The sequence below is a fragment of the Oxyura jamaicensis genome, chromosome 11, assembly GCF_011077185.1.
Source record: "Oxyura jamaicensis isolate SHBP4307 breed ruddy duck chromosome 11, BPBGC_Ojam_1.0, whole genome shotgun sequence".
Taxonomy (NCBI): Eukaryota; Metazoa; Chordata; class Aves; order Anseriformes; family Anatidae; genus Oxyura; species Oxyura jamaicensis.
The window spans coordinates 21,205,957-21,220,005 of NC_048903.1; the positions used below are offsets into that span (position 1 = coordinate 21,205,957).

At 45.0% G+C, this 14,049-nt stretch overlaps 1 protein-coding gene and 1 long non-coding RNA gene across 2 annotated transcripts; one reads left to right on the forward strand and one right to left on the reverse strand.

The window, feature by feature from the left end:
- Positions 1 to 1,337: 1,337 nt before the first annotated feature.
- Positions 1,338 to 12,975, forward strand: CHST4 (carbohydrate sulfotransferase 4). The gene is made up of 2 exons (XM_035336653.1): positions 1,338 to 1,543; positions 11,199 to 12,975. Exon 2 carries the CDS (start codon positions 11,212 to 11,214, stop codon positions 12,337 to 12,339), a length of 1,128 nt encoding a protein of 375 aa, XP_035192544.1. The 5' UTR covers positions 1,338 to 1,543; positions 11,199 to 11,211; the 3' UTR covers positions 12,340 to 12,975.
- Positions 3,946 to 13,641, reverse strand: LOC118172620. The gene is made up of 3 exons (XR_004753784.1): positions 13,509 to 13,641; positions 10,586 to 10,590; positions 3,946 to 3,957 (listed from the first exon to the last, which is right to left on the reverse strand). It is a non-coding gene; the product is annotated as an uncharacterized LOC118172620 (long non-coding RNA).
- Positions 13,642 to 14,049: the final 408 nt, after the last annotated feature.

Genomic DNA, 14,049 nt, shown 5'->3' on the forward strand with positions numbered 1-14,049 from the left:
ATTTCTGTTAACTTGCACATAATCTACTGTGATTAACAACATTCTATTTCCTCTAAGCCCAATGTCATTTGACCAGCAGCCAGAGACACACGTGTGTAAATACCTTACAAATCTCAAGACACTTAGATCTGTCAAGGCCACTTCCTCTATTGCCATCTTTTGCAAACATACCACTGCCATTTGACCACACCTAAGTTTTTCCTGTGGTGATAGAAAACTAACATTAAACACAAATATGAAATCATTCTCCAGGCATCATAATCACAGATGCTTTGCTTCACAATGTGGGTGTAGCTCGTAGCACTCTGCCAGCCATACAAACAAGCCTGAGCTGGCAGCTGGAGGTTCTTTGTACCCAATGAAAGCCCCTTCAGCAGTGAGACCAAAGAGAAAACTAAAACAACTGTCTGGAGCTGCTCTTCCTCAGATATCCAGACAAGATTGGCAGTGCTTTGGTAGAATCCTCCCAGTGCTTTTATGGCTGACACATAGCCATACTCCATCTTAGCTGGTGAGCATGAGCTTTATTTCCTGGGTCAAGCTTACAATGTGCTTCTGCTCTTTTCTGCACTGTCTGGGCTCATCATGTTTAGGAGGAAGGTGACCTCAAACAGAGACCTAGGCAGTAAGGCAACCTAGTGCTTTTCTTGGGAAAGGAAAGAACTTCTCAACTCTTGGGCAGATGAAGAAATTAAATGAAATGTTCTCATCCTCAGCTTCCAAACAGTCTGGCAGCAGAGCCTAGCCCAGCAAAGCAAATTCTGGTGCTGCAGGTGGGTTGGGCTCAATCACACCTGCCAGCAGTGAAGCCATCAGCTCTTCCAGGTGCCTTAGGAGTGTGGATGCAGTCCAGCCCCTGGTCCTCACTTCACTCACTGTCTCCTCCAGCAGCCCTGACTGCCCCTGCATGGGACTGCTGTCTGGAACAGTCATTGAGTGCCTCCCACCAGAGGCCTATAGCCCTTGGCTATAAGAGCCTGCCTGGACCAACCTGCCATCCACCAGCACGCAGACACCCTGTACACCTGCATCCAGAGGGGTCTGCCCTGGGTGGTTGCATGGAGGCATCAGGGAGGCCCTGGCAAACCACGGTGCAGCCTGCTGGGGAGCTCAGGTGAGACTTGAGCATTACTTGGGAGGGGGATGGGGAACAGGATCCCGGGGAAGGTGGTCTTGTGAAGCTTGTTTGTACATGAGGGTTGGCACGTAACCTCATTTGTCCAGGCTGTACAGGCCTCGTGGGTCACTGTCCCCTGTAGCCTCACCAGAGCAAACAGGTGTTGTCAACACATCTGAACCACTTGTTTCATGAATGCCTGATAGAAGTTCAAATTTGTGTCCTCTGCTACAAGAATGATACTGAGTTGCTGGAACACATTCAGAGAAGAACAATGAAACTGGTGAAGGGACTGGAAAACAAGACCTATGAGGAGCAGCTGAGGGAACTGAAACTGTTTAGTCTGGAAAAGTGGAGGCAGAGAAGGAGAGGCTGAGCAGAGAAGTCATTGCTGTCTACAACTACCTGAAAGGAGGTTGTTGCGAGGTGGGTGTTGGTCTCTTTTCTCCAATGACAAGTGATAGGACGCAAGGAATTAGCCTTCAGTTGTGCCAGAGGAGGTTTAGATTGGATGTCAGAAAGAATTTCTTCATGGAAAGAGATGTTGGGCATTAGAACAGGCTGCCTAGGGGAGGTGGTGGAGTCGCCATCCCTGGAGGTATTTAAGGGATGTGTGGACATGGCACTTAGGGACGTGGTTTAGTTGTAGACTTGGTAGTGTTAGGTACAGGTTGGACTTGATGATCTTATGGGTCTTTTTGAACCTAAATGGTTCTATGATTTTATGAAGTAGCTGCTGCTAGTGTAGACGTTTCTGCACTCTTCTGTGAACTAGTCGTGTCTCAGCTGTACTTATTGATGTTGTTGCTCTCAACTCTAGACAAGCTGTTCTACTCCAAGTTACAGTGCATGTGCTGATTTCTGGTTTTAGATAGTCCATATACATAAAAAAAAGGCATAAGATGACCACTGAAATGAGTCCAACAGTTTAATTTTTTTTTTCTTACTGTGTAAGAAAACTTAAAACTGTAACTTTTTTTTCTTTCTGTGAGTTGGTTGTAAAGTATTATATGACCTCATTCTTCTGACCTTATCTACATAAGCTTCATTCTTCCTCTCGTTTTCCCATTCCTCCTCCTCCCCTTTAGATATTTGAGTGCTATAGTACAGTGAAGTCAATACATGAGTCTTGCCACTGCAGTGTTTTGTAAAATGTGGAAACATGGTCTAGTAAGGTTCTTCCTGGGTTACTTATCTCTATTCCCTGCTATTGAACAGGCAGGAGGACTAGGGCAGAACTGTCTTATCTGACCAAGCCTGGTAGGATACCTTTTTATGTCATTACAAAAACCAGATAAACAAAAATAAAATCAGATAGAAGATAAGTTAAGAGTAAGGAGAAAATAATAACACTAGCTCAAGTAACTCAAAGGTAGGTGATATTGGAGACATGGCAGTCTATAACGGAAATGGAGTAATGTAACACAAATAATATGGCCATGATGTTTATTTACTAATGTAAAAAACAAAGGGGGGGGGGGGGGGGGGCCCAATAAAATAGAGGAGTGACAACTCCTGGTACTTGTCATAAAATGGGGGAGACTTATAAACTGCCACAGATTAGCACTCATGAATGGAGCATATGTATTCAAGGAATGTATTGCTTATGAAGGGTAGAAGAACAAGTGAAAGTCATATGACAGGTAATTCTGGTGATGTTAAACACAACTGCTTGTCTCAAAATCTCTTTGTAGAGGGATTAAAAGAAAGCATAACAGAAGGGGTCTTATTGTCCCTGTATGATTACATACACAGATCTCCATGGTATTAGAATAATAAATACAGTGAAAGACTGTGTGATTATAAAAGACTTCTAGCTTCTCAACTAGAGACTGGAAAATCAGTATTATTAGTAATGATAAGAATATTTTTTCTTGATGTGAGTGGGAGATTTGGTCATTGAATTAGTTGTTGAGGTAATAAGAAGCAACACTAGAAATTGGTTTGGCAAGCAGTCATTATCTCTACGAGATAATGACTCATAGAAAGTAACCTGCAATCACATGAACTCAGATTGAACCAGTTTAAATAATTGAGAAAAAAAGATCAGGAGAAATGAGGAGCACAAATACTAGCCTGTGAATAACAGTGAAGAGTCTAAGAAAGTTATACGCTTTCATCTTCAACTCTGTAGTCTGGAAACACTCAGCAGTGGTGATTTCATGATATTGCTATCGGTTTGTGATCTACCTGAATGTTTTCTGTAGTTCCAAGCCACTACATCCTCAGTAGCAACATACATTGGTTCAATATTCTTCATAGCTGGCAGAATGGTTAAACTCAAAACTACGCTCTGTTGCCTGAAAGTTGGATATGTTTCATCATGACTTTCCTGCTGCCTAACACACATCACCTCTAGCTCTTAATGGCTGCATCTATAGCCTGCTTGTCTTCACTTTGGTTGCAGGAATCTTCAAGTCTGCATATATTTTTGCACAGGGTTTTGCTCTTTTCTTGAGCAGGTCAGCTGTCCACCTATTTGGATGCATCTCTAAGGCAAGAGCTATTTCATTCAAGTCTTGCCACTTCCATTTGAAGTCACAAAATCACAGAGTAATTTTGGTTTAAAGGGACTTCTGGAAATTTATGGTCCAACCCCTTATTTACAGCAGGGCTGAATACAGAAGGTTGTTCAGGGCCTTGTCCAGACAAATTTTTATCTTCCAGAATGGAGTTCCTACAGCCTATCTGGTTTCCTGTTCCAGGCCTTGACTACCCTTATTGTGAAAAATTTTCTCCTCGTATTGAGCCTCTCATCTTCTGCCTACACACCTCTGAGAACTGTCTCCAGCCTCTTTGTACCCTCCTGTTAGGCAGTGTCAAACAGCAATAACATCTTCCTGTTGTCTTGTTCCAGCTGAACAGATTGCACCCTCCCAGGCTCTTACGCATCTTGTGTGCCTGCCCTGATCACTTCTGTGGCCTTTTCTGGGCTCACTCCACTACATCAATGTCTGTCTTTTCCTGAACCTGGTATTCCAGATTCAGTCTGCCCTAACAGAGGGGAAGCCATCCCTCTCTTTGGCACTGTCTGAAAACTTCCTGAGTGCACTCTGACCTATTGCCCATGTCAGTGACCAAAATATTAAATAGTATATGCATATATCTCTTTAATCTGGAAAGTTGTACCAACTCCACAGCGATATATAAACACTACATTTAGCGGAGGCATTAATTCATACTATTGCTGCTTGATTTTTGTGAAAAATATATTTTTATCTTCTTACCACTTCATTTTGTGCAGGGAGACTTAGGATTCTTTTTGTTGTTGTTAAAGTATGCAGTGCTCCACTGTTTCATTTTTCTTTTTGACTCATTTCCTACAGTGAAAATGGGGGAAAAAAAAAAGTTTATTCTTCTGAAGAAGAATATTTTAACCTATTCCTATGTGTAAGCTCAGGTTTTGTTTCCACACATACAAAGGTTTTCAGATGGAAATTCAGTTACCCAGTGTATCTATAGTGTATTTTCCACATGTGCATAATTTCTAGCTATTGGCTTTGTGTGTTAATCGAAAACAACCATAGTGACTGCATAAAGCATCCCTGCCAAATAGAGCTCTTTGAAAAAGCCAGAGAGTTCTGCTCTGCTCCCTTCAGCCCTATGAAAGCGACAAACAATTTAATTTAAACATTTTTTTTTTTTGACAATTTCTTGCAAGTTTCTTTTCTGCAAGGAGCAAGGCTCTCCTTGTGCATTTCAAAACACTAAAATACAGCAGTACTCAAAATACAGTGATCAGCACAACGGGGTTTGTGCGGCCCTTGTGAGTGTCCACATTGCAGCTTTCTGTCATGCTCAGCCTAGCAGATCCCTAAACCTTGTCTGTCCTGTACAGCCTTAATGGTGCCAGCTAGGAAACACCTGAACTCCTTCTGCTTTGAGAGGGAGATCTCTTTCACCGGAGTGTAATCGCTGCTTAGATTCATACATCAGCTCCTGATTTCATACCTCAGGGATGCAGGAAATGTGAGTCATCTCATCACATGCATCATAAATCTGCCTTTCTAACAGGAAGAGAAACAAAAGTACCTGTGCATCAGACCTTGTGTTTGAGAATCTAAATGTATCTCCAAGGTCAAAGTTGTGATCTGAGCCAGACAGGATGTTCTGAGAGAGCAAACTTCCCTTCAAATTTTAGAAGAGAATGCCCCTCTCATTTGTTCCCAGAATCCTGTCAGTGAATAACCACTGATGTCTCTAAAGGAGGGTGCTCCCAAGGACAGGGCTCTTGAGAGAGAGACATTCCTGTATTGAAGAGGGGAGAAAGGTACAGAATGTATGAATGCTTTTGTCAGTCTGAGTCCACTTGTGTGTTGCATAGGCTTGTGACAGATCTTGTGTGTGACACACAGCTCCAGGGTTAATATTCCTCCTCTGACTTAGTCACAATGGTTCCTTTTGTAGTTGGTGGAAGGAGACAGACTCCAGCAGCATTCCCATGAGCTGCTTTAGATCTCAACATGGTATAAGATAAATTCAGTTCTACGGGGCATGTGAAAGCTGTATTGCAATATAGACTGTGAATAGGGAGGTATGGCTCATTGTCTCTCCTGATACAAAATGATGGTATTACTAAATACAGTTGTAATATGCCAGATCATGCCTTTGACATTACTCCTCAGTCCCATCCCGCTGCTGCTGCCCTGGGTTGGTTGTGCCTGTGTGTGCATGCACACCGTGCATTGCTCTCTTCTTCACAGAATATGAAATGGCTCACAGGGCTCACTAGTCTCTGAGTCCCTAGAAAACACTTCTAATTAAGGAACGGGGTAGAAAACAGAAATTTGGTCAGCCATTGTATGAGGTGCAAGGAAGGCGTTCAAGGCCAAGTGGCACGGGGCTAATTGCCGTCAAGCACATGATGACTACCACATGCTTCTGCCTTGCTTCATCTGTCACTTAAAGCTTATCAGTCAGACATGCAGGGAGAAGCATGTCCATTGTTCAAGAGCCAGAGGATTCCTGCTTCACTTTCCACAATGTGCAGGTCTCTTGGGGGGCAGTGTGCTAGAACACTGTGCCTTCCCAAGCCTTGTCTCCAAAGAAGAGTACATTTTTCCCCTCTGTAAAACTGCTCATGACACAAGCTGCCGTCTGGAAAGTTCAGCCAAGCAGCTCGTACTTGGGATTTGTGCAACTGAAAAAGTCTGAACCCCGTGACTAGAGGACTGTACAGCAGTGCTCAGTGGCTGTCACAAAGCCTGAATACTGGTGCCAAAGGACCAGCATGTCCTGGGCAAACGATATACAGGTGGAACAGGATTTCCATATATCTCTGTTCATACAAGTATTGGCAGGGAGAAATTAGGCTTCAGGAAGAGCTTTTCAGTGGTGTGACCATACAAACCAGCTTTGTAACTCTTACTGACAGAGAGATAAATCAATCCTACAGGTGGTGTCTGTGGAGAGAACACATAACTGAAATCCAGGCTGCACAGAACGCCACTTGGTTCTCTCCACAGGGTTCTACCTGGACCACTGCCAGCTCCTCACCTTGTTTCCCAACCCAGGGTTAGCAGGGCTTGACCATCTGTGTTTGTAATGCAGCAAGTGAAAGGGAACATGACCTTCCCCTTTTCAGGGTGTCCCTCCTGCTGGAAGGGCCCAGATTTTTTGCTTTTGCTGTCTCTTACACCTTAATAGTCCTCAAAGCAGCACAGTGAGATCCCCTGGGACATAGAAGGTGTGACAGAAATGATGACACTTGGAATAGGAATAACCCAAAGGGACTGTCTCTTCATAGTTGCAGAATACCACGTTTTTCCCTTGAGTCTAGTTCTGCTCTTCTTCACCACCTTGTCTGTCACAGCAGTGAATCAGTGAAGCAGTTCTGGCAGTGAATCATTAATAGGACAAGTCCTGCTGATCCTCCCACAGCTTCTCTATTCAGATGATTTTCATCCCTCAGAGTAACTCAAGCGGAGCACAGACAGAAAGGAGTCAATAAGACTGCATGAGACGCTGCATCTACTAGCAACATGGCACACAGACAGGGCATTAGTAGGCAAATACTCCCTACCAGCACTGCTGGTGGACAAGACAGTCCTCCATGCAACCAAGGTTTGCTGTTCATCTTTCATTCTGACACTCCACAGACATCCCTGTTCCTCTTTTTAAGAACAGTAGGCTCTTTCAGGGCCTGCAAAGGGTCTCAACAAAATCAATTCTGTTGCCTTTGTGAATTTCCTGGCCCTTCTCACTTACTAGTAGTGTTTGGTCATTTGTGCCCCTTCAAGAAACCGCCATTCTCATGCTCTGCTGCTAGTGGAAGGTGGGGTTTTCTACTTTAAAGCAGGTCAAAGTAGGCGGGCACGGTAGTCAGAGCCAGGACATAAATAAAACGTACAAGAAGGTGCAAGCACAGATATAGGGAAGAGCTGAGAACATCAGCGTGTAAGAGATCCTGGTGTGAAAGGCTAAGTGACTGTACATGAATGCACAAGTGTTTGTAAGGCTGCCTGGAGGAGTACATACCACAGCAAGTGTATGTGCAGGAGGGAAGCCTTGCTTGAAGCAGGTCTGGTGGTGCTTCAAAAGGACATGTTAAGGTGAGATTTTTCAACTGTTTCTTGGTAGCTGGTGTGGATATTCTGGTGCCCAGAACTGTATTTTCTGCTTGTGCTCACCAGCCTGAATAGGGGATAACTTTTGAAAAGTGCTATAGACATATGTCTGTCATTAAAGTGCTGTATGTTTCCCTGCGCAGACAGAAGCTGTTGGTCTGGCTTAGAGGGTATTTCCTGCTTCTCCAGACTGTCTTCTCCATATTTCCAACTAGTTTCAGTCATGCCATGTGTTCTCTGAATTGGCGAATGCTACTTCTAACTCTGTAGAAGCTAACAAGGCCAAATTGAGGATGGATATGATAAAACAATGAGCAAGCATCACTGCCACCAAAGACCCACGTCAGGGGCTTTCTGGGCACCCAATACTACTTGCTACACCATTACAGGTCTTGAGAGCTCCCCTGTACTTGTATGGCAGAGCGCCAAGCCACAGTCTATATGATGTGAAGTATATTGTGCTGTACTGTCGCCTCCCTCAGACATGCACAGGTGCAGCAACCCTGTAACTGGGAGACATGCCACCCATACTCACAGTGTATTTGGGTATGTGTCCCTGGGGCTGCTTGCTGCTTTCTGTAACTCTCTCTCTTTGCTAGGATCAAGCTCTCCCAAGGTCTCTGTGTGTTTCCATAAAAGCTGTGGTGGTTTCACATGGATGGCTAGTGAAACTCCACCACACCACTCTCTCGCTTCCACTCCTCAAAGGAACTGGGGGAGAAAATATGACGAAAAATGGCTCGAGGGTTGAGATAAGGTCAGGTAGATCACTCATCAATTACTGTCATGGGCAAAACAGATTCAATATACGGAGATTAATTTAATACCTGTTACTAACAGACTAGAGCAGTGAAAAATTAAATGCAAACTAAAAGCACCTTCCCTCCTGTCCACCCTCTTCTACCTCCTCCCCTCAATCAGTGCAGGGGAATGGGGGCTGCAGTCAGTCCATAATGCTTCACCTCCACTGCTCCTTCATGGTCACTCTCGGCCCCTGCTCCATGTGGGGTTCCTTCCATGGGATGCCGTCCTTCCCGAATTGATCCTGCGTGGGCTTCCCACAGGCAGCAGCTCTTCAGGAACTGCCTCAATATGGGTCCCCCACATGCGGCAGCTCCCCCCAGATCACGTGCTCCTTTGTGGACTCCTCCACAGGCTGCAGCGTGGAGATCTGCTCTGCCGTGGTATCCTGTGGGCTGCAGGGGGCAGCCTGCTCCACCATGAGCTTCTCCACAGGCTGCTGGGGAACTTCTTCCCCAGCACCTGAAGCAATTCCTGCCCTCCTTCTGCACTGACCTGGGTGTCTGCACGATTGTTTCTCTCTACATTTTCTCACTCCTCTCTCCCAGCTGCTGTTGTGCAGCATTTTTTTTCCCTCCCTCCCCTTCTTAATTGTGCTGTCACAGAGGTGCAACCAGCATCGCTCATTGGCTCAGTTCTGGCCAGTGGTGGGTCCCTTTTTCAGCTAGCTGGAGCTGGCTCTTATCTAGCCTGGAACAGCTTTCTGGACTCCTCGCAGAGGCCACTCCTGCAGCCTTCCCGGCGGGCCCCCCCCCCCCCCCCCGCCGGTCTTGCTTTTGTTCTGCTCTTGGTTAAATCCTGGATCATCTTGCTGCCAGCTGACAGTAACAGTGTGCCTTTTTTGTACTGCAGTTGAGCTTATCTCAGTCATGCATGGTTATCTGCTCATGGTTATCTGCAGCTCTGTGAGGGCTTTCATATTTCACTTTTGCAATTTGAAGTGAACTGATTCACTCTGCTTGTGACTCTGGATGTTTGCTGTAGGGGGGAAAAAAAAAGTAGTTAACCTTAAGACCTTCGTTTAGAACCATCCCAGCTGCCATAAGCAAGAAATGTGGTGGTGAAAAATAAGTGTATTCAATTAGTATTTCTTTCATATTAGGAAATGTCTGATATAACTTTTACCTCTCTTTGCTGCTCCTCTATTCCACATCACCAGACCTACACAGCTCATTTCAGTTTTTCTCCTCTCCCTTTGGGGCAGACTGGTAAGGGCACAAATCATTACTGCTTCTTGTATGCACAAAGAAATTCCCTGTTGAGTCTGTTGCCTCACATGAGGCTGTTCCTCAGGCAAACAACAGCAGTCACGAGGATGGTCTGCATACTTTGTGAAATCTACAACATCCAGCTGTCCTACCCTGGTTTTACTGAACATAAAGGCATATCCTTGCTTCCCAACAAAACCAAACCCATTTTCTTTTACTCAGACTACTCACATGTAGATTTTCAGAGAAATAATGATTACTGTGGCTTTATATCTGCCTGGGTGTCTTAAGGCCAGTGTTCATGCCTGCTCAACATGTTTTTTTTCTGAATTAAGATTGCCTGGCTGCAGTCCAGGGACTTTGCTGGGAGTTAGAATAAAGATGTTAATGGTGCCAGATGGAAGTGATATCATCAAAGTTCATTTGGAAGCCAGGACTTTTGGTAAACACTATTGTATTTATTTGCATGGAAGAAGCTAATATATTACTTAATTTTACAGTGTTCTTTGTTTGCAGCTGTTACTAGGCTTGGTCTAAATGTTTATCCAAATCAGCTTCTTGTCAGAACTGAACTCTACAGGACATTTGTATAACCAAAAAAATCAGTGGTCTTCTTGTCTGGGAGACAAGAAGTACGTGGTCCTTCACTGTATGCACAGCTGCATCCTTGCAAGGCATTACTGAAATAATTTTCAAGTTGTGGTAGCACGTACGGGCAATACCCAATCCAATGGATAAAACTCATTATTGTCCTGTCTCTGAGAAATGGTAATTGCTGCCCTATGAACTCAGAAAGAGTGCATGGCAGGTAGATAAGATAAACAAGAAAAAATATGTATATATATGCTAGAGTGAGAGATGAGTATGATTTCTAGTTGGTTATCAGCAATGACTACACCTGGAAATATAAGTATCAGTGCTACAGTAACTGAAGTCATGCGCGGAGGCAGTTCCTCACCTCCCCACCTCCATGGAAATTGCTCTGAAGGCTTCAATGCAAAGGGAAATTGTGGCAGGGCATAAGAAGGAGGTTAGAGAAATTCTGACTGGGAACATTCACACATTGTAATGGACCCAGAAGACAAGGTAGTGAGCACGTGTCGGGGGGAAGCAGTGTCTGCCTTGTGGCCTGCTAGGGCACACTTCAGACCTCTGCTACTTTAGTAGGAAGGAAGCTGGTCTGCATGGGCATTGCTGCCTGAGCTCAGTGCAATGGTGGGCTGCACACAAATGTTGTACGCAGCAAGCTGTCAGGAGCTGGGCTCCCGCACTGCCCTGTTCAGGCTGGCCTCCAGCTTGCCCTGCAGCCCTGGAGGCCTGTCTCTCTCTCCCTCTGTGTGATCTGGCTGTGGAAGGGTATCTTGTGCTGTGGTTTTCACAGTATCATGGTAGTGTGGCAGCTTTCCAAAATCCTGAGCCTGCAGTGGGATTGGTAGGAGCATAACTCACCACAAGTGCCTTCTTCATGACCCTGCGATGCTGAACTTCCTCTGTCTGTCTCTGCAGGTCCCTTGCAGCCATGATGAAATCTAGATGGGTGCAGGTACTCCTGATTCTGGCAGTTCTGTCCTTCCTGATCCACTTCCTAACCTGCAGCAATGCCCCCATGGAAGATAAGCCTTCTCCAGTCCACATCCTCATTCTCTCCTCCTGGCGGTCAGGATCTTCCTTCACTGGACAGATCTTCAGCCAGCACCCCAGTGTCTTCTACCTGATGGAGCCTGCATGGCATGTGTGGGTTGCTATGTACCAGAACAGTGCCAAAGTCTTACAGATGGCAGTGCGGGACCTAGTCAGGTCGGTCTTCCTGTGTGACATGTCTGTGTTTGATGCTTACATGTCTAGCCAGAAGAAAAAGTCTGATTTATTTCAGTGGGAGACAAGCCGAGCCTTGTGCTCCCCCCCTGCCTGTGACTCATTCAGGCGCAATGACATAATTACTGCAGGAAATTGCAGGACAGTCTGTGGCAAGTACCCATTCAGCAAGGTGGAGGAAGCCTGTAAAACCTACAGCCATGTTGCCATCAAGGAGGTTCGGTTCTTTGACCTGAAAGTCCTCTACTCCCTCTTCACTGATCCATCCCTGAACCTCAAAGTCATTCACTTGGTCCGGGATCCTCGAGCTGTGTTCAGGTCCCGAGAGAATACAGTGGTAGACCTGAAACGTGACAGTGACATTGTTTTGGGGTCCCAGAAGATGAAGGGAGAAATGGGACCCTACAATGCTATGCAAGAAGTCTGCAAAAGTCATGTTGAGATTTACAAGGCAGGCAGGCAGGCTATTCCCAGCTTCCTGAAAGACCGTTACCTGCTGGTTCGTTATGAAGACATTGTCAGAGACCCACTAGCAAAGGCTGCTCAGATGTACAGGTTTGCAGAACTCCATTTCACACCGGAACTTCAGAAATGGGTGCACAACATTACCCATGGGAAGGGGCAAGGAGGACAGGCCTTTGAGATCGGATCCAGAGATGCGCTGAGCGTATCCGAGGCCTGGAGGAAGACCCTTCCATTCCAGAAAATAGAAAAAGTGCAAAATGTGTGCAAGGATGCTATGGACTTGCTGGGCTACCGGCTAGTTCATTCTGAAGAAGAACAGAAAAACCTGTCACTGGATCTCTTGCTTGGCCAGAACTCCTCTGAGTAACAAATTCAAAAAGGCAGAAAAGCTGCTCGTTGTACCTCCTCTCTGAAGGCTGCAGGGTGGAGAACTGTTTACCAGTGCAAAAGAGGGCAGAGGGGCATCTCTGTGTGTGCATGTGATGAGTGACACAGGAACCCTGACTGCACTCCTGGCAGCTTTCCCAGCAGAATAGGCTCACTCTCCAAGGCCACGACAAGGGATGGAGTAATGCAAGTATGTTTTCCAAACTAAGTCCAGGGTATATGCAAAAGAGGAAGTATGTGTGCTGGGAGCAGACTCCCGGAGGAGTGGGACCAGATATCACAGCTTGATCTCCCACAGGCTGCAGCTAAGTACTAGTGAAACCACATGAAGCAACTGCACTGTAGAGGAAGAGGAGACAAACAGAAGCTGAATAGAGAGAACATTCTTTGTCATGCTGCCACTCAGGACATACAATGCCAAAAGAGGCACGAGGGTAACCGGATGTTGTTTTCTGGGAAGATGCTCTTTTCAGAATGGCTAAGTTTTCAAGTTCAGTCTTTCTCTTGTTCCATTCCTGTGTTTGAATGTCCAGCACTGGTGGTAATGTTGGCAAAATGTCTGTGTTCACTTACTATGGAACAGGAAATTTGAATAAACCATCTATAGTTGAAAGTGAAAATTCTTAGGTTTTTGTTTGGGAATCCATTACTGGGACTATATGAATCCATTTATTTTTCAGCTGAAATAATTCTGTATTCAGCTTTCACAACTAGGAACAGTACTTGCCCTGGGAGTTCTCACAGCCCACATGTGTGACTGAGAAGAATTCATGCTAATGCTAAGACTGTAAAGACAAGGTAAGGACACAGATTACGTTGGTATAAATACTGGAACTGACAACGTAGGTTCATGGCAGTGGATTGAAAAAGCTGAGAGGAGAACAGGAAGCTATTCTATTGAATCACTTGTTTCAACGCAGTATTTCCTGTCTTAGAGTACAATAAAATTATGTTTAATGAACTGTGCATTCTGTACCATCTCCCATCCCCATTGGAGATGCCATTCTTCTGTTTCCATTGGCAATAGGTAGCTTAAACCTGAACAACAAAACTATTTTGGCATATTTTTAACAGTGTTCTGTAAGACAAGGAGAAAAGCTTGTTAGCACACTTAGGAGGAAGATGTTTGTGGGCATTTCATTCCCTAACATCCCATTTCATGTGTAAATAGCAGGGTCCTTTCAACATGTGTCAGTTTAACAGTACATTCAGAGCTACTTGTTCAGAAAGTCCTCAGGGACCTTGGTTTATGTGGATTTTCTTTAAACAAATCTTTTAAATGAAAGACATTAGTAATGCTCAATAAGTCTTTGTGTTACAAACTTCTGCCAGACCTGTACTAAGAATTGCAAAGGACCTCATCATGTGACAATTTTTACAGGCTAGCCTGTTTTGAAATTTGTATGACCACTGTCACTGCTTCTCCTCAGATCAGCCAATGCAAGGGATCCTGTAAACTGTCTTAATCTGTTCAGGGCAAAATTGCCTGGTTTGGCTTCTGAGCTCCGATAGGCTGACATGGCAACCTGGTCAATTAATGGGGCTCAAAGAAATCCTTCTCTCTCTCACACACACACTTTTTTTTTTTTTTTTGTGGAGGTTGCCATGATTAGCTGAGTGTCAGGAATGTGCAGAGGAGAGGGAGAGGTGTGGTGGGAAGCATGCAGGCGAAAATCAGGAGTGAAGAGTA